This window comes from Prinia subflava (assembly GCF_021018805.1).
Source record: "Prinia subflava isolate CZ2003 ecotype Zambia chromosome W unlocalized genomic scaffold, Cam_Psub_1.2 scaffold_31_NEW, whole genome shotgun sequence".
In the NCBI taxonomy this organism is placed as follows: Eukaryota; Metazoa; Chordata; class Aves; order Passeriformes; family Cisticolidae; genus Prinia; species Prinia subflava.
The window spans coordinates 1469686-1492119 of NW_026960608.1; the positions used below are offsets into that span (position 1 = coordinate 1469686).

The 22434-nt window shown below is 47.7% G+C and overlaps 1 protein-coding gene across 7 annotated transcripts in view; it reads left to right on the forward strand.

Annotated features, from left to right (window-relative positions):
- LOC134565009 (ectodysplasin-A-like) overlaps window positions 1-22434 on the forward strand; it is a 113942-nt gene that overhangs the window by 79898 nt on the left and 11610 nt on the right. For 4 of the 7 annotated variants that reach the window (XM_063424359.1, XM_063424361.1, XM_063424362.1 and 1 more), the window contains exons 3-4: window positions 16349-16378; window positions 20135-20314. The exons of 1 other annotated variant lie outside the window; for it this stretch is intronic. In XM_063424359.1, coding sequence (XP_063280429.1) covers window positions 16349-16378; window positions 20135-20314 — 210 coding nt within the window. The remainder of the gene's footprint in view (window positions 1-16348; window positions 16379-20134; window positions 20315-22434) is intronic. 2 more of the 7 variants (XM_063424365.1, XM_063424364.1) reach the window with 1 other exon arrangement.

The following is a 22434-nucleotide window of genomic DNA, read 5'->3' on the forward strand; positions in this document are numbered from 1 at the left end:
GTCCCTAAACCGATGTCACACTTAGGGAAGAAGATTGAGGATGTTTCATAGTAACTCAGTGCTAGGAAATAGGAGAAGGATCAATAATTCCCAATGAATGCTGAAAACAGGTTGGCATAGTCTCGGATGGATGGATGGATGGATGGATGGATGGATGGATGGATGGATGGATATCCAAAACTGGTGGCTGCTGCCATGTACCTTTCCCAGACTGGATGAACACCTTAAAGACATCACTTGGTGTCATGTCCTGAATCAAATGATGCTGCTAAAACATGATTGTGCCATTCCATGGCTTTTTCCTGCTCTTGGCAACTGGGAATTCCAGCACGTTCAGCACCTCCCTAGGTGTATCCTTTGTTTGGCTGATTCCTATAATGGTCAACCTTTTATAGGTTTGGTAAAAAATCAATGTAATTACAAAGAGCTGTTCCCGTCCATAAAACCAGTTGGAACTGTTCAGCAGGAATTTAAACTATTTCTTGTTAATCCACACACACAGCTAATAAGGGAAGGCAGGGGTTTTTTAATATCCTATTTATATCAGCAGATGTCCTAAAGAAGTTTGGGATATTTCTGTATTTATAGTAAATCATAGCAGTGTGTAGCATGCAGAAAGAGAGATTGGGGAGGGAGCAAAGTCAACTCTATTAATCTTGCCAAGAGCAAATATGTCACATGTAATATTCTTGAATTGCATCACCATCTGAGATTTTTCTGAAGGCCTTGGAATTGATCCAGCAGATGGTAGGGCTGCAGGAGCTGGGGCTGGAACCTGCTCCCTGAAGCATGGGGAGATGTCTTCTGCTGCTGGCTGGGCCACAGCTGGGGGTTTGTACACCAAAAACTCATCTCTTGCAAGTGTTTTCCTCAGCTTCAAGTGAGATGTTTGCATCTGAACACAAAGTGCTTCTGCTAGAAGAGACTTGGAATTGTTTGTAGTGGCTTGGAATGGTTTGGAGCCTTCTACTTGTGGTGGCTCTGTTTGGGTTGAGATCTTTTGTCATCATATAGAGATGTCTTTCCTGCTTGTGCCTTTCCCTCTAAGTTTACCCCTCCTGCAGGCTTGACATTCCCTCCTTTTCTGACGTCCTCCCCTTATATTTTCCCAGCTGTTGTGGAAAATCAGCTTTTGGAGGGATCTAGCTCTAAAGTGCTGCTCACAGCCAGGGTGTCCAGAGCCCAGAGTGCAGCATTCCTGCTCCCATCTTTCCTGGGGAAATCCTGTCCTGTGATGAGAAATTCAGCTGGTCCAAGTTAGTGCAGAAGAGTCATGGGCTTTTCCTACAGGAAATCCAGGGAAAGGGAATATCAGTGGTAGGAGTAGATCAGGTAGCTGCAATGTTTTCAGCAGCAGCTTCAGTAGTGATGGCTTAGGTGGTTAGGCAAAAATAATCCGAAAAGTAACATTCCAAAGGGACTGGCAGACTTTAAAGAGACTTTCCAGCCACGACCTGTGACACAGGAGGGCTCACTCTGAGCCAGAAGATCCCCTCCAGACCTGTGCTTCTCCTTGGAAGCTTTCTCATTCCCAACTCAATAGTCTTGGGGAGCAATTTGGATGTGCCAGCACTGTTCTTGAAGCCCTCCAGGTCTTCTTTTTCTTTAACCTTTCCCAGTGGTGCTCTCACCCCTTTCCCAGTGCTGGTGGCCACCAAGATGAGCTCACTTGCCCACTTCTTGCCCTTCCCAGAAGCCTTTCTGTGGAATTCTTCTCATTTCAATTAATCTGTGTATCAGATGATCAGGATTGACTTCACTGTTCTCAGGATTTCCTCCACCCTTCACTAAGTGGCAGCAGGATTTCCCCATGTTTTCCAGAGTTATTCCCATTTTAGGAATGTGTTTCTGCCTTGCCTGGTTGAGCAGCAGCAGCTGACCACATGCAGGTGTCTTCCAGCATCCACTAGAACACTTTATTATTTCCCATGTATATATATTTTATAGGACTGTATATTTTGTAGGACTGAATCTTATTCCATGCTTATTATTCTTCAAAGCCATCCAGCCTGTCCTGCTCTCCCAATCCTTTTCTGTATTAACAGTTCTGACCAACTTCCCTTCCCCTAAACAAGGGAGTGAACAGAGCTGACAACTCCTTCAAGGAGGGTTCAGAGTTTAAACATATATTTAATTCCAGTTGAAAGATGGGGAAAGTAGACTTTCCGAGGTCTGGGTCTGGTTTGACCTCAAAAGAGAACAGACAGCATGTGGAAAGGGAGAGGTGAGATTAGTGGGAAGAAGGACAGAAGTCAGGAAGAATAACTGTGCTTGGGTGGCTGTCACATTCAGTCCTGGCAGCTGGGACCACCTGGATCTCTAGGAAATTCCTGATGGATATGGAAAGGGATTCATGAGGAGCAGAAAGGTGTTCTCATAAAGGTGCACACTTATAAAGAAGGGAAAAGAGGTGCCAGGGAACAGCTGAGAGGTTGAGTTACTCTTAGATTACATCGGGGCAGGAATAAATACTCAACTGCAGCATGGCTGTCACGAGCCAAAGGATGGTCGTGATGGTTCGTTTTGATTTCAGAGTGCAAAAAGAGGCAGTGATAACTTAATTCAAGTGAAATCAATTGTATCTTTGTTGATACACACAGTTATGCGATAGAAAAGAAGGGAAAGAAAGAGAAAGGGAGAGAGAGAGAGGAGGAAAGAAAGGGTATAGCTACCGACTGACAAACGTGAGTCCTCGTGACGCTGATACCAATAGACCACCTTTGCAGTCCTCGTGGCGTGCAGGTCAATGGAGCCGTCATCCGTCGGGGAGGGCCTCAGAAGCCTGCTCTCTTGGTGGGGTTGTTATAGTTCTTTTCGAAGCGAGAGGCAAGATGCCAGGAAGGGGGGTATGTTTCGTGGGCATCGCAGGTGTTCTCTCACAACAGAGGGAGCAGTGCAGCTCAGGTCTTACCAAGTACGGTCAGTACAGGAACATCTCTTTGCAAACATGGCCAGAAACCGTAACCGTCCCCCATTGTTTCATGCATGGGTCCCTGAGGAGGGCGTCTTGGTCCAGTGGCAGCAGCTGCAGGAAAAACTTGGATCTCTCCTGTGCTGTGGCCCAGGGTCCATGGGGGTCTCAGCCTCTGACAGTCGTGAGGCAGATGAGGGATTTTCGGACCGACTCTTACAATGGCAAAGCCCTGAAATCAGGTATGGGAGACTTTGATCAGTCAGAAGTTCTTCAAGTCAAACAAGTTTCCTTCTCCATGAAGGTGGTGAAAAGAACAGGTCATATGCCTTTATTAATATTCAGCTCTTTATTAAAGTTATCAGCTCTTTATTAGTCATCAGCAGGATTGCAGAGTCCGACCGGAGTTCTTCACGCTGCTGTGGTGATCCAAAGGAGCAGGTGCTGTTGCAGTTCTTCACTCAGCTGCCCGCAGTAGGTGTCAAGTCCTTGTCTCCACAGGAACAGCCAGAAGCTCTCTCTGGTCAACCATCAGAGGGCGGAGCGGTGAAGAGTCTGTCACTGGAGTCCAGCATAGCAGACGTCAGCTCTTTTCCCTCAGGGAAAAACTTTGAGAGTTTCCCGTTGTCTAACTAAGTCACTTCAGCTGGCTGGTTCCCATTCCATCCAAACTCCTCATAGGTCATGGTGAATCTTCAAACCAGGCCAGGGGGTGCGTCCACTTCTTGCTCGGCCAGGGCACTATCTAATTCTCCTCTGACGCATCTAGCTTCTTGTCTTGGGGTGCAGTTTCCCTAAAAAACCCTCCCAGGATCCACCGGGGTGGTTTTATTTGCATATAAAAATGCATATGCATTTGCCCTGGTCGCAGCAGAGGTATTCCTGTGGGATGGGGGTAGTTACAGAGAACAATGATAGGGCTATCTAGGCATGGGCAGCTTCTTTTCACATTTTAATGAGGTAGGAAAGTGTTGCCAGGCAACTTTTCTTCAGGGCAGCTTCCCTCCCTACTCAAACTTGCTGGGGTGTGGGGGTTACCTCTAGCCGGGAGGGGGTCAGCCTCTTTTCGAGGGACAGCAGACTCACCCCAGCTATGGGGTTCTCTGCAAAATGGAAAAACCCCCATTTTTCTCAAAGGCTGGGTGACGGCACAAATTGGGAGGAGGGAGGTTGCATTCTCAGAGCTCTTTTAAATATGCTAATGCGTGCTCTGTGTTTTCCTCTGGAGGGGATGGTGCGACTGTCTCAGCTGTCTCGCCATGGGGCTAGGACAGGGATAGCCCAGCCCCCCCCTCCAGGACCACGAGCAGTTTTTTTTTTCTTTTAATTCATTCCTAACAGGTGGCAGGTCTGTAGACTCTGGAGCAGCAGAAGATATTCTGTAATTTGTTTTTTTATACTTCTGTACAGTGGAGGAACACAGTGGATACACCTGTGGTCCACATCTTGGAGTGGAAAAAAAGCAGAGTTTTCTCTTAGGCCATCCTTGGAATCAAGGCCTGCATGAAACTACAGTAAATAAATGTGGGTTGGGTAACAGGCTTTGAGTCCTGGAGCTTCTCCATGGGAGGAATGGGATGGGGAGATGGGATTGGCAGTGTTGGAGAGAGTGTGGGAAAGACTTAGGTTTGCATAACTTGTAGGTATTTAACCATCAATTAAGAGGTAACCAGTGGGTCAGAGAAATCATGGAATCTCAGACTGGTTTGGGTGGGAAGGATCTTAAAGCTCATCTCATTCCCCTGCCATTGACAGGGCACCTTCTCCTATCCCAGGTCACTCCAAGCCCCATCCAACCTGGCCTTGGACACTTCCAGGGATTCAGGATCCATTATATTATAATGATATTATCTGTGTGTTCAACCACTGCATTTAACAAGTTTAAATATTTTGAAAAGTATTTTAAAATATTTTAACAAGTTTAATGTTTAAATATTGGGTTGTGGCCTCTGAAAAACCTGGCAGAAAGGATTTCTGATTGCCATTTTTCTCCTCTGCACATCAATGTTGGGACATCAAGCCAAGTTTTCAAGCTTTATGCCTCAACACCTCAGCACCTGAGAGGAATATTGATCTGAAATTTTGGTGGCCCTCAGCTTAGACTCAGTGATTTATTGCCATTTTAGCCTAAATTGAGCAGTAGCTCATGAACTTCCCATTTTGAGCAGAACCAAGGGAAATTCTGCTGTATCAGAAGCTTCAGCTCCATGCTCCAATTAAACGATCCCCCCTTGCTCTCGGGAGGCGAACAGATGCAAACCCCAGAGAGACTCAGAAGCTCCCAAGCTTAATAATCCTGGGGTTTTTCCCCCCTCATGTCAGGAATACTTTTGTGTCTGTAGAAAGTTCCACTTGCAGATCCATAACATCTCTCTCTGCCATGCCTGGAACAGATGCGTGTGTTGTAATACAGACTGCGAACATTGACATCCCATGTGGTTCTCATTCCTCCCAGTCATCTTTGAAGTTAATTGGATCCAGCCAGCCCAAATGTGTCTGTCTGGCCACAGCTATTTGTACTTTCACTCTGGTTCTGGTGCTAATGGTGGGATCTATGGAACATGAAATAAACTCTCGTGACTCTGAGGGCTGATGAGGCACAGCCGCTCGCGTCTCGCTGGATTGGTGTTGCCACCTCATATGGGATGGCGGTAGACGATGACACAAAACTCCGATCTTCTTTGGAGGGCATATAGCAAAGGTTTATTAGAAACACACTCTTTATATACAGCACTTTGGTACAATGAATATGATTGGTCATTTAGAACAACACCCCTTGACTGCTATTTCCAAGTACATAACAAGTTAGAAAAACACCAGGTGTCAGAAGTGGGATATCTACAAGGATTCTTTGGATTCTTCCTTATGATTTCCCAGACCAAAGTGAGAAAGCCGTATACTTGACTTTCCCACAGGCTCAAGCTAGTGCCCGAAGCCTGAAAATCTCTTATTTGACCACTGTCAGATCCCATAGGTTGGAATGGGCTGGGATCTTTAAATGGGATTTTTTTCTTCTTCTAATGTTGTTCAGTGGCTGGTGGCTACAGTGAGCACTGATGGGGCTAAAAAGTGCAGAATCAAGAGCCTGGTTGTCCAGCCTAAAATGTTTTGCAGTCTGGTCTGGTCTGGCTTCCTAGCAGGATACTAGAATGGAATTTTTAGGAATCCATGTGTTGTCTGATGATGTCAGGGAGCCGTCAGGCTCTGGCTAGCTTTCACCCTGGCCACACTGTTCAGGAGAGGCTGTTCATAGACTGCAAGCTGTCCAAGTAGTGGTAGAGAGCAGAGCTGTTTCCTGCTCTCCTGGTTCTGGTCTCCTCAACGTCTAGGTACAAAGCAAGAGTCAGAGAAGGCTCCCTCAAAGGTGTTTATTCCTCAAGATGTTCTGAGAGAGAGAGCAGGGTACTGCGCTTAACATTTTAACTGGGGGGAAGAGGGGGTGGGGCAGGTAGGTGATTGGCCCCCAGTTAACACAGGGCAGGATCAGGAAAGGTGGACAAAAGGACAGAGGAGGAGATACCTTTGGATGGTACCTGAGTTATCAGGGGGGGAAAGCAGGAATGAACCACTGGGGTAAACAACTCCAAAACAACTTAACAACCCCCACCACCACATCTCCCCCTTTTTAATTTTGAATGAAAGGAGGGAGGACACTAATTCCTTAAACTGCTGTCTCTGGCCTCTTCCACCATCTCTCAACAGCAGTCACAGTAATGTCAGAAGGGGCTGGTTTCTTTTTAGCACACTTAGTTATGACTCCTTTTAGAGCCCTAAGGGCTATGTAAATTAAAATGACAACCAGAACAGCCAGTAAGACATCCTTTACAAATGATGACATTCCCTCTGGAAACCCCCGGTCTTTAAAGATGTTCTCCAGCCAGTCTCCTGCCCCTTGCTTGATCTCCTCCATCATGCCTTTCATTCCCTGGATGGAGTCGTGTATGCTCTGGATTTTGCCGGATAGATTGAGGCAGTGCATCCCTTGAGAGTCCTCACATTCATGTCCCTATACTACTGACTGAGTTAGAAGCAACAGAAAACACAGGAGTTCTGGCTTCATCTGAGGGTCTGGAGGATGCCCTTAAAAGAAATTTAAAAATAGCATACACAGGTAAGTAAACAGTACATTTTAAAACAATCTGTTTAAGGCACTGAGTTAGGGATAACACAGGGTTTGGGTTTTCCACTTCCTTTGCGTTGTCGCCTAGAAGAAGCAATTGCCACATCATCGGGTCAGGAAGGTGAAATTTGGGCCGCATTCTGGGCCTTCTTTTCCCTGGGTGGAATATAGAGTTTGACCCATTTTTGTGGAACCCATTTCAAACCTGTGGGGGTAGATACTCAAGCGTATCCTCGCCCCCAAGTAACCAAATCAAAAGGCCCCTGGACCTTCCAAGTCTCAGGGTCCTTCACCAGGACTGGTGGTTTCTCCTCAAACTTCCACTGATGGTTCTGTTTGAAGTGCCTAACACGAGGTGGATTAAGATAATCAAATGAACAGTTAAGGAAGTTCATGGTAAACAGAGCCTTACAAAGTCATTGTTGTGGACTGTTGACCCTGACATCCCCTCTCTGTTGTCCCAAGGTCTTCTTCAATGTCTGGTGAGTTCTTTCTATCACTGCCTTGCCAGTGTGGGAGTATGGGATCCCCTTATTATGTTCCACCCCCCACCCTTGCAGGAAATTATCAAATTCTTTGGAAACATAAGCTAGACCATTATCAGTTTTTATCTCTTTGGGGATCCTCAGTGTGGAGAAGGCCTGCACAAGGTGTTTATGTGCATCAATGGTCTTCTCCCCTGTGTGCGCCGAGGCATAAACAGTGCCAGAGAAGGTACCAACAGACACATGAACATATTTAAATCTTTCAAACTCAGGAATGTGTGTGACATCTGTCTGCCACACTTCACAACTGCTAAGCCCTCTGGGGTTGACCCCCAATCCCAACGAGGGCAAAGAAAACTTTTGATAGTTTGGACATATGTCTATGATTGCCTTGGCCTGGTCCCACCTTAGGTGGAATTGACAGATTATGCCTGGGACATTCTTATGGAATTGCTGAGGGCTGAGTTTGGCTTGCTGGAAGATGTTAGGTAGGCCACCCAGCTGCACAGGAGCGGCTAGGGCATCTGCTCTGCGGTTATCCTCCGCGATGAAACCAGGAAGGTCAGTGTGTGACCTCACATGCATAGTACAGTAAAGATGCTCTTTGTGGGAGACGAGATGTATCAACTTTGAGAACAAGTTGAAAATGGCCTGATTTGAGACTTCTTTGAGAACTGCATTCTCTGCTCGGGACGTTACCCCTGCTACATAGGCTGAATCTGTAATCAAATTTATGCGTTCTGAAAACTTCTCAAAAGCCCTGACAACTGGGACCAATTCAGCCACTTGAGGTGAGCCTTCGACTACCTCAATGTCAACCTCCCACTGCTGAGTTTGAGGGTCCTTCCAAATCACCACTGACTTGTGTGACCCTCTGGATGTATCAGTAAAAACTGTCAAAGCTTTGAGAGGTTTATGGCTCTGTTTCTCTTTTGGAATCAAACTGAATTCAGAATTAAAAAATTTGTGACCAGGGCAATGGATTGAGATTTTCCCTGGGTAGCTATCTAGAGCAAACTGCAACATCTCGTTCTCACAGAGCAACTGCTCCAAAGCCTCTTTGGTAAATCTACCAGTTGACAATTTGATTGGCACGTGAATGCACGCAAACTCACACCCTGCCAGCAGTCGCATCCTGACCCTTGCTTTGCTGATCAGCTGGGCCATCAACTCCTGTGGCTTAGTGATACTTTTGGACAGCTGATGACCTAGGAACACCCCACTCTATGATCAAGAGGGGGTCCTTCTGGTCCTTGTCCCACTGAGAAATCAGACCATGCAAGTATGGCAATTCCCCCAAAATAATGAAATTAAATGGAAGTTCTGGCCAGCAACGATGGGCCTGCCGGCTGGACATTGCCAATTGAACCCTCTCTAAAGCCTGCTGAGCCTCCTGAGTCAGAGCCCTCAGAGAATCCAGCTCCTCTCCCCCCTTCAGCAAATTGAAGAGAGGCTAGGTTCTCCATAGTAAGCCCGAGCCAGGGCCTGGCCCAATTCAAAGATTTACACAGCTGCTGGAGATCCTTTAAAGTCTCAGGTCTATCATTGATTACCAACTTCTGAGGTATTATGGTCCAGTTGGCAATCTCAAGACCCAGGTATTTCCAAGGTGGCGGTCTCTACACTTTGTCCTGCTGCAACTCAAATCCTGCAGCAGCCAAAGCAGTCATAGCCTCATCCAGAATTTGTGTAAGTACATTGTCATAGGGGGCACACACAAGCACGTCATCCATATAATGAAGGATGATGGCCTCCCCTGCCTTGGCATGCACCGGGGACAGTATTTTGGCCATGTACCACTGGCAAATATTGGGACTGCATTTTAACCCTTGCAGGAATACTCTCCAGTGGTAACACTTCATGGGTGCGTCCCTGTTGATGGAAGGCACAGAGAATGCAAACCACGAGGCATCAGCTGGGTCTAGGGGAACTTGGAAAAAACAATCTTTATATCAATGACAGCCAAATTCCAATTTTGGGGGATATTGAAGGAGATGGCATACCCAGCTGAAGAGGCCCCATGCCCTTGTTGGCCTCGTTAATTTTTTGCAAATCATGGAGGAGGCGCCATCTGTCCGTCCCCGTTTTTTTTATCACAAACACCGGAGAATTCCAGGGACTATTAGTTTCTGCAATGTGACCTTCAGCCAATTGCTCCTCCATGAGTTCCTGGAGCACCTTCAATTTCTGTTTGTTCAGCAGCCACTGATCCTCCCAAATTGGGGTGTCTGTCAGCCAATTTAGTTTTTGGAAGGGGCGCTCCTCAGTGGCCGCAATTAAAAATCCTTTGGGTTTTTAGGGATTTCTAGTTTAACCTCCCATTGGGACATGGCATCTGTCCCCTGCAAGGTAAATTTGGAATCTAAAACAAATGGGTGTAAGGAAGCCAATTTCCCATCTGGTCCCTCAATTTGCACAATGCTCTTGGACTGTTTTGCCAATTGTGTACCCCCTACACCTGTAACTTTACCAGACACGGGTTGCAGCTCCCAATGTGACGGCCATTTGTGTGGTGGTATGACCATCACATCTGACCTCGTGTCCGTCATTCCCTGGAGTTGGATGAAATCCCCTTCCATCTTTGAGCCCACACCAAATTATGGATTTGTTCTCTCCCACCATTTCTGCCCAATAGACCGAAAGGTCCAGATCATCATAGGGAAGTTTGAGCAGTGGTATGGCCTGGGCGATGACTTGGCCCTTTGGTAGGAAGAGGATACAATGTGCCAGGAGAGCTAGTTGCTCTGGATTTGATGGCAAAAGTCCTGAAGCAATCTTGATCTTCGAGGGAGTGTGCTTAGGATACCCAATAACAAGGTACTTACTGTCAGTCTGCTGTAGGTTGGTCACCTGTCCAGGGTTAACAGTGACCACTTGCCAGTCTGGTGTGTTGAAAAGCATACCTGTAGTTAACTCAAGCTTAAATGGCTCACATATACTCTTGGTTGTTACCAACCCTGAGTTCCTTAGGGTCCCATACCTTCTCAGAACTGGGTTGCCCCACAACCCCAAAAACCCGACAACTTGTCCCATTTTTCTCATCACTTGGGACAGGTTCGCACTTTTCCCCTAGTTTTTTTGAACTGGAGCGTTCCCATTCTCCCCCTCCCCCACTGCTCCCACTGGTGTGGGGGATGTTTTATCCTTAAAGGGACAAAAGCACATCACATGTCCTTCCCGCCCACACTGGAAACATCTGACTCTCCCAGCCCCTGGTGGTCGAGGTGGAATGGTGGCTGGTGCTGCAATCTGGCCTCTGGGCCCAGCCCCTCTCTGCTGTTCATCTGGGTCCATGATGGCTCGCTTACTGCAGGTCTCAATGAGGAGGTCCAGGGTTGGAGGCAGAGCAACCAGAAGCCCCAAGATGATCCTTTTGCAGACCTCATTGGCATTGCTTTGTGCCACTTCCAGGAGCATCTTCTGTTGCAGCTCCTAGTCCTCTACCTGGTTTTCCACCACTGCACGAAGGCTGTCTATAAAATCTAGAAAAGGCTCAGAAGGGGATTGTTTAATCAAGATACAACTCTGCCTAGGATCCTTGATTGGCATGGTCTGAAATGCCTTTTTGGCAGCATCATTTACACAATTTAACACAGGCCAAGGTATTCCCCCTGCCTGCTTGTGTGCCTCAGACCATTCACCTTTGCCACTTATATGTTTGATTGTAATCGGATTATTTTGTACATCAACTGCGCAGTCAGAGCTTTGCAAGAGTTCAGGAAGTAAATCATTAAGCAATCATTTAATCATTTCCATGTTCTTTCCCACAGAATATATTCTGCAGGAGTAAGTAGACATGAAAACAAATCCTTTACGTCACTAGGGACCAGTACATTTGATTTTAAAGTGGCTTTTAATAAGCCTTTAAAGAATTCACCTTTTCTACCAAATTCTTTCTGAGCCCTACAAAGCTCCTTCTTATTTTGATAGAAGAAGGATTCCCATTTAGGATGGTGTGACCTGTGATTGTATGTAACAGGAGCAGCAAAAGGAATGGCATCCACTTCTGGGTCCAGGTCCCCAGGCCAGCCACTTCTGGGTTGCGAACAGTGGGAACTGGATGTGGGACCATGGGAACCGGAAGTCGGAAGAGGAGGGGCGGAGCTACATGACCAAGGGGAGGAAACCTGTGTGGGGTTACCAAAGAGGGCAGAGATTCCTGGTGATGTCATGGGGGGGTGGAGCAATGGGAGAAGCCCTGGGTGGAGCCAGGGGTGGAGTCAGGTTGATTGGCACAGGGAGAGGAACCAAAGGGGCTGACGCAGAGGAAGGGGTGGTACCCAGCGGATAGGAGGGGTTAGGTGACAGAAAGGGATTGGGAGGAGGGGTGGGGACAGGGAGGAAGGGATTGTGGGAAGAAGTATCACATGGTCGAGACCAAGCCATATGGCCTCGGACATCATGTCCTCCTTGGGGGCCATTTTGTAGGGTCAAGAACAAAGGACCATGAGGGACAAACTGAAGATTTCTCACTGGGGAAAAGGGATTGGAACCAGGGTTTAGGAAAAGGTCTCTGACAGCTGGTGCCATGCTGGCAGAGCTCAAGTCCCAAGAGGATTGTAGGGGGCCAGGAAGATGGTAGCTATCCTGTGTTTTTATACCTCCGTGGGTTGCCCCCTGCAATCTGCCCAGGGGAAGGGAAGGGAAGGGAAGGGAAGGGAAGGGAAGGGAAGGGAAGGGAAGGGAAGGGAAGGGAAGGGAAGGGAAGGGGTTTGGGGAACAGGGGCTTTGGGCATAGCTGTGGTCAGCTGCAATGGCTGTTTCTCCAGTTTCCCTTTCTCTCTTTCCTGGTTTCTGACTACCGATTGAATGTTCACGAAAAAAGAATAGACCTTATTCCCAGAAGAATCTCCCTTTGTGGTCAGCTCTGTCAATACAATCTCTACTGCATCCCAAAATTCCCCATTTCTAACATCTTTCAAATTCATCTGTGGAAAATGGAGAAACAACCATTGGATAAATCTCTTTAACATACCCTTTGAAAACCCCATTTTTCCTCCCATCAGGATTTCTCCCAGGTGGAGATATGCTTCTCTGTGTTGTGAACTCAGGCAGGCACCCATATTTGCCTGCACAACAACTAATCCAGCCTTCCTTGCAGTAAAAAAGAAAAAAAAAAAAAAAAAAAAACCCAAAAGAAACCAGGAAACCCGTCTGGGGGTACACAGCTGTCTTAACAGCTCCCCTAGCACTGTGTGGCCCGTCCGCCACATGACACCACATGGTCCCCATCCCTTTGGGCTAGCACAGCACCCCCTCGCCTATCACGCCGCCTACCGGGCAGTCAGGCACTCACCAAACTGACGATTCTGGAAATAAAAAGACTGCAAGGAAAGTCTTCAATACCCAGAAAGACCCCTTTGGTGTTAAGGGGCTGCCTCTCCTTCCCCTGCTGTCCTGCTGCTTCCAAAAAGTGAGCTGGCTGGGCAGAGGTGCTGGTGTTCCACAAACTGTATGACCCTTGGTGCCATGGGCTGTGGCGAGCGCCAAGAAGCCAGTGATGTTCTTCCGACGCAGTGGGCAAGTGGCAGGCGACCCCCCGAGGCAGCGCGGGCGAGCAGGTGGCTGGTGGCCATTGTGGACAGCGCAGACAGGCACGGCTGGCCCCGGCACGGTGGCGCAGGCAGGCAGAGCATGGTCCGTTTGCGGCGCCCCACTCAGGCTCTGCGGACACTCGGCACCGGCCCCCCCGGGGCCATGCGTGGCTGCGACGGGCCGGCGCATGCAGCCGTGCATGCTCTGGAGGCTGCTGTGCTACACAGGAAGAGTGGTGGTGGTGGCGTGGCTCTGGCAGCTCTGCACAGTCTCTCTCACAGCAAGGCAGCGCCTCTCTCCCACATTGTCTGGCAGTGTGGCTGTCTCTGCTGCCTGGCAGCTCTTCTCCTATGTGGCTGGGGAGTGGGCAGTGGCTCTTATCCCAGTGCTGCAGTTTCTCAGCTTTCCAAGGCACAGTCCTTCCGTTTGGGCTCTTATCGCCCCACGGGTGGGTACCAGCTGATATCAGAGAGCCGGGGGGCTCCATCTAGCTTTCACCCTGGCCACGCTGGTCAGGAGTGGCCGTTCATAGACTGCAAGCCGTCCAAGTAGTGGTAGAGAGCAGAGCTGTTTTCTGCTCTCCTGGTTCTGGTCTCCTCAACGTCTAGGTACAAAGCAAGAGTCAGAGAAGGCTCCCTCAAAGGTGTTTATTCCTCAAGATGTTCTGAGAGAGAGAGCAGGGTACTGCGCTTAACATTTTAACTGGGGGGAAGAGGGGGTGGGGCAGGTAGGTGATTGGCCCCATATTAACACAGAACAGGTTTAGGAGAGGTGGACAAAAGGACAGAGGAGGAGATACCTTTGGACGGTACCTGAGTTATCAGGGGAGGAAAGCAGGAATGGGCCATTGAGGTAAACAACTCCAAAACAGCTTAACAAACTCCCCCACCACCATCCAACCTGTGAATAATATAAAAATAGTATGAAAATATTATTAAAAATAGTAAATTAGCAGAAATTATCATTTAGATGATAGAATCATAGAATGGGTCTGGTTGGAAGGACCTTAAAGCTCATTCATCCCCATTGGCAGGGTTATCTTCCACTATCCTAGGTTGCTCCAAGCCCTGTCTAGCCAGGCCTCAGACACTTCAAGGATTGGGGCAGCCACAGCTTCCCTTGGCAACCTGTGCCAGGCCCTCACAGGGAGGAATTTCTCCCTAAAATTATAGATACCACCATTTATAGATAATGTCTCTTATAGATAATGCCTTTTATAGATAATACCATCATTTTCCCATGACCCAACAGCACAATGTAGGAAAACCAATATTCCTGTTGGAAAGGCATCAGTAAGGTTGACGGGTAATTTCTCTGGTCCTTTTCCTGTCTTTCCTCTAACTACCCATGGGGGAAAGGATCTTCTGTTGGGAATTTACCTTTCCCCACCCCCTCAGACTCAAAGCAACCTCATTACCTTCAATTGGTTATAATTTTATCTCAGTTAAAGGTGATTTCAGTCATTGCTGTGCTAAACCCTGCCGAGGCCGTTTTACGGGTTATAGGTCTTTAAAGGTCTTAGAACATTTTAGGGTTTAAACAGAGTTATTTATTATATGAAAGCATGTATCTGAAGGTGCGAGAGTCCTAAAGAGCGGTCTTACAATGTCACAATAAGCATAAAGTCTTAGCAAGCAAATTCTAAGTAAAACAATAACTAAAGCACAGAATTCTTAACAAGCAAAACTCTAGTAAAGCAATAAGCAAAGCATAGAAGTCTTAACAAACAGCCTCTAGGTAAAACAACCTCCAATCTTCTGACCCCAAGCAGGGTTTCCAGCCGTGGGGTCGCTATAACAGAAAGGGATCACGAGATCACAGATCCCAGACAGGGGTCCCAGCCACGGGGATCACAGCGACAGAAAAGGTCCCTGAGATTCTGAACCCACACAGAATCTCCGGACAGAGGGTCGCGAAGGCAGTGAGGGATCCTCAACCAGACAGAGTTCCCGGTCACGGTGGAAATAGGGGGGGTCCCGAACACTGCAGAGTTCCCAGTTGTGGGGCCGCGGTGGCAATGGGGGATCCCAAACCCGGCAGAATTCCCAACCGCGGGATCCCAGTTACAGGAAGGGGGTCCCGGGGACGCAGAGGCAAGAAGGAGTCCCGGGGTCCCGAACCCTCGCAGAGTCCCCGGCAGCCCCTATCAGAGTTCAGGGGCAAGCACTGCAAGGGGGAAAGGGAAGGGACGGGACCCCAGGGTCCTGATCCGAGCGACAATAGATGGTACCTTTAGAATCCCATTCGGCTCCTTGGCAAGGCTCCTTCCTCAGGCTGCAGAAGGTGGAGGTTGGATCGATAGATCGGGTTGATCAATCAATACCTTCACTTCCAACCCAGAGGCTTTTTATCCATAAGTTACAAATGCATATTCATATCTTTATCTACACACTACCCAATCTAGGTGCAATTTTCTAAGTTCGTAAAACTACGAAAAACTACGAAAAGCAGCATCAAAAACCTACACATATAGCATATCTATCAGTGCAAAACCCTATCTTACTAGCGTAGAAGTTCTATTTTATTGTGCGTAAAATTCATACCAAAAATTATAAACAGTAGTCTATTTTTGTTGTGTCTAAACTCTATCACTAGGCCTGAAGCTCTGTACTTCTACACTAACTACTAGGACTTAGGGCATGTGAAGCTTAAAACTGAGGGTTAGATTTCTACTTTATGCATATATGACTTTATATATTCTAATTTTTCTAAAGGTTTTGATTCTATCTCTTCATTTTTCACTCTCTGGGGAGAATCCATGGAAACATGGACTCCAACAAAACCCCAGGTTTTAGAGGGATTTCCCTGATGAATAGTGAGGGAATATTTGGGGATTTTTGCATTTCATTCCCATCTGTGATGAATTCTTGGGGAAGCAGTGGAACATGTTTCACACTGCAGCCTCTGCTCACAAAGTCCTGTCATTTCTCAGCTCCACTGTAAATTTTTTCTGTCTGTGCTCAGGAGGTTTGGGTTCCCATTGTTTCAAACAGCCAATTCAGAATAATTCTTTGCTTTTGTGGGTTTTCTGTGTTTTTTTTCTTGTTTTTAAACAACTTGGCTTGCAAGGACTCAGCAGGGAGTTGGGCCAGATGATCTTTAAAGGTCCTTTCCAACCCCAACCACTCTGTGATGCTCTGAAATTTGGGTTACTGCTCTCAGTTGAGACAATTCCTGTGCTGCTACATGGGCCACAAATACATCCATTGTCCACTTGGAAAATAAAATGGCAATGGAGATTTTCTCTGATGAAATGATCCCTGAATTTCACTAATTTTCCTTTTTTCCCCTTTTTAGGTCCAAGTTTAGTGAAAAACAAGAAAAAGGGTAAGTTTGAGTTTTAACTGAATTTTCCTTTCTGTGCTTTGTGAATTCTCTTTAGCCGACATGAAGGAGTAACCAATGGCAGCTTCCCTCTCCAGGAACGGCTTGAATAACACCCACAAGCACCCCTTAAAACTTCCTGAAACGCTGAAAGAAGTCAATTATGTTGTACAGAAGTAATCCTGAGGATTCTCCAGTTGAAAAGCTGAGTTGGGTTAGTACCAAATACCAGGAGCTGTTGCTGTTTGCCAGCCTTGGCTTTCATCCCAATCATGCCAACCTGCATCTTGGATTCTCCTTCAGACCCACCAAACTCAGCATGAACACACTTTGCATCCCACTTTTTCCTTGAGTTAACCTCCAAATTACCATTTTATGAGCCCCTTCTGAGTGTTGCTCAGCCCTCAGGGTTTTGTGGATTTGGTGATGTTCCTCAGGCAGTTTGCAGTGGATTGCTGGGATTTGGGTTATTCAGGCAGCCCTGTTTGGGGGGTTCCTGATGCCATCCTTGTTTCTGTAGGACTGCTGGGAACATTTAGGGTCCCACACTTAGGGTCCCACACTTAGGGTCCCACATTTACTTCCAGGAGTTTGAGTGAGTCCAAGGATCCAAGCAGTCGAGATTTCCATGTCTGTACTACTGTAGTAGAACATCAAATGGCTTTAATCCTTGGATGCAAACTCCAGAGCCAAAGCTGAAAGGTGGGAACAGGCCACACTTAGCAACTTCATTTGTATTTACTCTGAGAAGCAGCTTAAAATTTTATGTTGGAGAAGTTTGTCCTGACAAATCTCAAACCATGTTCAATCAGCCGAACAAAAAACAACCGATAGCTGCAGCCTCTGGAGCAATTCCAGAGGGACAGGAGGATCTCTTGGATCTGGATTGCATACAGATGTATAAAGTAGCTTAATTTTATGGTATTGTCACATTTAATTCTTTTTAGAGTTCCAGTTCATTGGTGAGTGAGGATTATGGAGAACTCCCTGCTTCTGCCTGCTCTGAGTTTCGGAGCCTATGGGTACAGACATAGGAGACTTGGTAGGCTGGGATTTGGGTGCTGGGACCCTCCTTGGAGACCTGATAAGGGAGCTATCAGATAATAAATGGAATATCTTTTGTCTTGTGAGGTTCACAAGGAACATTCACAGGAACAATGTGAGGGAAAAGATGCTGTTTGCTTATGTTCAGAAAGCAATTATCCCTTCATTACTGGGAATGCGGAGGGTTTCCAGAGGGAACGCTGCTCTCTAAGAGCGAGAATGCCCTGTGAGTGTCCTTTCCTGCTGCTCAGGAACAATCCAGAGCTGGGAGCCAGGAATGCTGTCCAGCTGCCAGCCTGGCGAGCTCCAACTGGGAGCAGAGAGAGGAGAGGCAAATGGAGGCTGGGAGGAAAAGAGTGGGATTTGATAAACTGAGGCACCTACAGAGATTGGCTCACTTTGGGGCTTACAGCAAAGTCTGTCCATAGGTTATCCCAGTAATCCCAGTGCCAGAGGACTGGGTGGTGGATCCATAAATCCCTGACTGTGTTGAGGGACCCCAGTTAGGGGTTACTGTGTTGTGACATGATGCAATTTCCTACTTTGTTGTTATTCTGGCTTTTAAAAACCTTAGGAGTTGTAAAGGCAAAGGTTTTGTTAAAATTATTCCAATTACAAAGTCAGGAATGGTGAAGTCAAGGAACACCAGAATTAAAATCAGTCGTGTGACCCAAAGCTGGCCTTCATTTGCCTGGAGAAGAGAAAGCTCCAGGGAGCCCCTTCCAGTGCCTAAAGGGACTCCAAGAGAGCTGGAAAGGGATTTTGGACAACGGCCTGGAGTGACAGGACAAGAAGGAATGGCTTTAGGCTGAAAGAGGGTAGATCTAGATGGGAGATTGGGAAGAAATTCTTCCCTGTGAGGGTGGAGAGGCCCTGGCACAGGGTGCCCAGAGAAGCTGTGGCTGCCCCTGGATCCCTGGAAGTGTCCAAGGCCAGGTTGGATGGGGCTTGGAGCAACCTGGGATAGCAGATGGTGTCCCTGCCCATGGCAGGGGGTGGAATGGGATGAGTTTTAAGGTCCCTTCCCACCCAAACCATTCCATGATGGTTCTGTGATGACCATTCCCATGGACACAATAGGGAATAGGGATCAAACAAGCTCAGCTGAATATCTTTTGTCTTGTGAGGTTTGTTAATCCAGAGATGTGGTTGAAATGCCTTGAAGGAGGGAAAGGCACAGAAATCTCTTGCTGGGATGAGCCATTGTGTCACTGCTCAAGCAGCAGCTGTCTGTGTAGCAGAGCAGATTTCAGAGGCAGATGAGTTAAACCACCTGTGATGTGGATCTGTCTTGGGAAGAGAAGCCTGGAGTGACAGCATCAGCATTCCAAACTCCCTGTCTGCAGTCCTCCCTTGGGATGGCCTGGACTGGGGGGATGTCAGTGGGTGTGGTTTAGGGAAAGCAGGTGTGGTTCAAGGTGATCATTTCCAAAGCATGGCATCATCCTGAGGAGGAGGAGAAGTACTGGATTAGAGGAAGGCTGGATTCAGGCCAGCTCAGGTTGGAAGTCATGGCTGTTGATTTGGAGAGAAATATTGCTGTGGAGATTTGTCCCCTGAAGCCTTTTCCCACTTTTTGTAGAACACTAGCGTGGTTTTACTCACCCCTGCTTACTTTAACTTCATTTTCTGCACATTTAAATTATGCCCACAGTTTTCTCAGCCTGATGTCCTTGTGCCGTTTCTCCTGGCTAGTCGCCATCCAGAGATTCCCACTCCTGTGCTAAAACAGATGCTGATGTGGTTATGTAATTTCTCTTCCTTGGGACATGTGAGGTGTTTGAGGATCATAGTAGGGAAGGAGGTTTTTACCATGAAGCTGATAAAATACTGGGACGAGTTGTCCAGGGAAATTGGAAACTGGCTGCCCCGTCCCTGGAAGTGTCCAAGGCCAGGTTGGACAGGGCTTGGACCAACCTGGGCTAGTGGAAGGTGTCCCTGCCCATGGGACTGAATGGGCTTTACGGTCTTTTCCAACCCAAACCAGTCTGGGATTCTGTGATTGTAACAATTTGCCAGTATTTCCATCCCCTGGACTGGGTTAGTCTTTCCCAAGCCAATCCCTCCATCCAAAACCCAACATACTAAATTATTTTGAGGCACAAGCAGCACAGGGACTCCTCCAGCAATGCTGGGGAAGAGCTGGACCTGAGCTCTGAACTGCCCTCAGGAGGAGACCAAGCCATGGGGATCATCTCCCAATCCAAATGTACAACAGGTAGGGAAGATTATCCCTGTTTTCCATCAAAACCCAGCAAACTAACTGTGCAGTGGTTCATCTGGACCAGAAAACCCCAGCCTTAACTGGTTGCATTCGAATGTGCTGTGGGAGCATCCTGACTGTATCCAGAGATCATTCCTTGTCTGTAGGGGTGTGACCAGCCCCAGGGCATGGGACTTGAGGACTGACCCCATGCCAGGAGCTGTCAGAAGAGACCCCCTGAGCCTCGATCCCTTGAGAGGCCCCAGACAGTCCCCATGCCTCGCTTAAGTATAATTCCCAACAGGAAGGAGCCTGCAGGGTGGTGACCTGGTCCTGCCCTGTTGGCAGCATTGTCCTCGTGGTGTGGAGCCATAGGACATCCACCTCAGCTGTCCTGAGGCTCCTCCTCATTCCTGCCTGCAGCCAGGAGTGATCCATCCTCCACCTCCCATTTACTGCAGCTCCAAGCCCACCTCACAGACCCAGGTAATGCCTGTCCTTGTGTTTTCCAGGTAAAAAGGCTGGTCCTCCAGGGCCCAATGGTCCCCAAGGGCCACCAGGGCCTCCCGGGCAACAGGGTCCCCCCGGTATTCCCGGCATCCCCGGGATTCCAGGCACAACCGTCATGGGACCCCCCGGACCCCCTGGCCCACCGGGCCCTCAGGGACCACCCGGAGTGCAAGGCCCCTCAGGTGAGGATGCATTCAGACCCTCTGCTTGGACTTGGAGAGGTGGGAATGCCAGAGATGTCACCGGAGTGTCCGAATGTGATGGCACAACTGCCTGGAGCAGGACTCGGGTATCCTGGGCCATATGGGACAGGACTTGGAGCAACCTATGGAAGGTGTCTCTGCCCATGACAGGAGTGGAACTCGATGGGTTTTAAGGTCCCTTCTAACCCAAACCATGCTTAATTTCTGGGACTCCATGGCTCTAAATGGCCAGGAGCAGCAGGAGCCCCTCAGCTCTGTGCTGTGCTGCCACAGGCATCTCCTCCTGTAGTTCTTTCACGTTCGCCAATTTCTATTTCCTAAAATTAGTGTAGTGGTTTGCATGTCTACCAGAATCATTTACTCTCTCTGCTGTGAGATAGGATTAGGAGAAAAGCAAAGCAGGCTCAGACTTGAAAGGTATAAAGACAGGTTTATTTAGACAACAACAAGAGAGGGGAAAAAATTAATAAGAATCAGAATAAAACCTTCAAAACACTTCCCTCTCCCCCAACAGCTTCTTTTCTTTCTCACAGATAACATATAAAAACAAAACTCCTAAGTCTAGGTCAGTACCACTTATAAAATAGTCTTTCATCAGTCCATTTAGAGAGACAAGTCTCTTTTGGTCTGTTATGGTAACTTTCCACAAGAAAGAACAGTCCTCTTGTGGCTCTTACTTTCACAAAAACAGCTGCCTGGGGGGAAATCTGCAGTTGTGAACCTCCCATATCACCTAGCCTTTCCCACAGCTACATATGGGCCATGGACTCATGCATACTCATCGGATATTAATTTTAAAGATGAATGGCTCCAAAAGGAAAGGGTTTTCTTCACTATCTGAAATCATCTTCATCTCAAGAAACAGAGGTCTTCTTTTTTCCCTGGGAGCAGAGGGCTTCTGTCTTTCTGTCTTTCTGTCTTCCTCTGTTCTAAATTCTCCATTAGATCACAGCTATTTCAGTATTTACCTAGTCCATCACAAATGCCTTACTTATCTACAATTTAAATACTCTCACCATCTCCCCAAAATGCATATTTTTTCCATGGTTTAAAGGGATATTCTAGCATATTACGATCTGTTACCACAGCTCACAAAAGACTTTCAGCCTAAAACCAAGGCATCTTCTCCATCACTTCATCACTTAGTATATAACTTCTCTTTCACTGACCCTGGTATCTTCATAGTGTCTCTTTACATGTCTCCCATTCTGACTTTTCTCTCACTCAGAGAAGGGTTAGTGCTTTGTAAGTTTCATCTGGGTAAGGAAAGAGTTAACATTTTCCCAGGTCTGCAGAGGGCATGCTGGTTCTTCCCTGGGAGATGGCCGAAGGTGGTAGACTCACGCCATGCCAGGGCTGGAGCCAGGATCTCTTGAGTGGCTGGTGGATGCCTCCCCCCACTCTTCCGTCTCATGGGGTGGGCCTGGCCCAGCCCAGGCTCAGAGCTGCTCCTAGAGGCCCGGGGGACATCTCCCTCGGCCCGGCCGGTGCTGAGGTAGGCCCTTAAGTTGGCTAGACGTTAGTAGCTGGGGCCTCCCCTTCTCCCGCCGGCAGCTGATAGGGCCTGGGGGGCCAGGCTAGGCCTGACCTCGTAGCCCCGTCAGCACGGTGGAGCAGAGGGGGCCTGGCCCAGCCCCACCCACTGCATGGAGCGGGCTGTTACCTGCCGGCAGGCTGGATGGCAAAGAGATAAATTCCCAAGATTGTCTGATTTTTAACCTGTGAGTTCCCAGAGGTGTATCATCTTTCTAACTGGTCAATCAAGCTGTCAACTTCAAAGCCAGTCACTAATTGGTTTTTGCTATAACTTTCTTGAAAAAATCCTTTCTGTGCTAAACCAGCACACCTCCTTAATTAGGATTTGACTCCCAGGGAAGGGAGATGCAATGAATGACCTGCAGAGAGAAGCTTGGCATCTTGGCAGCCAGGAGGTTTTATTCCCACTGTGGATCAGGGAATGGGTTGTGCAATTTTTCCTTCTAGTGGAAGCCTGTTGAATGAAACCAGGGCCTCTATTAGTTACATGGAAGCTGGACTGAGCAACGCAGAGCACAACCAATATGGTGAAATCATGTGTTCTCCTCTTTTTTCCCCAAAAT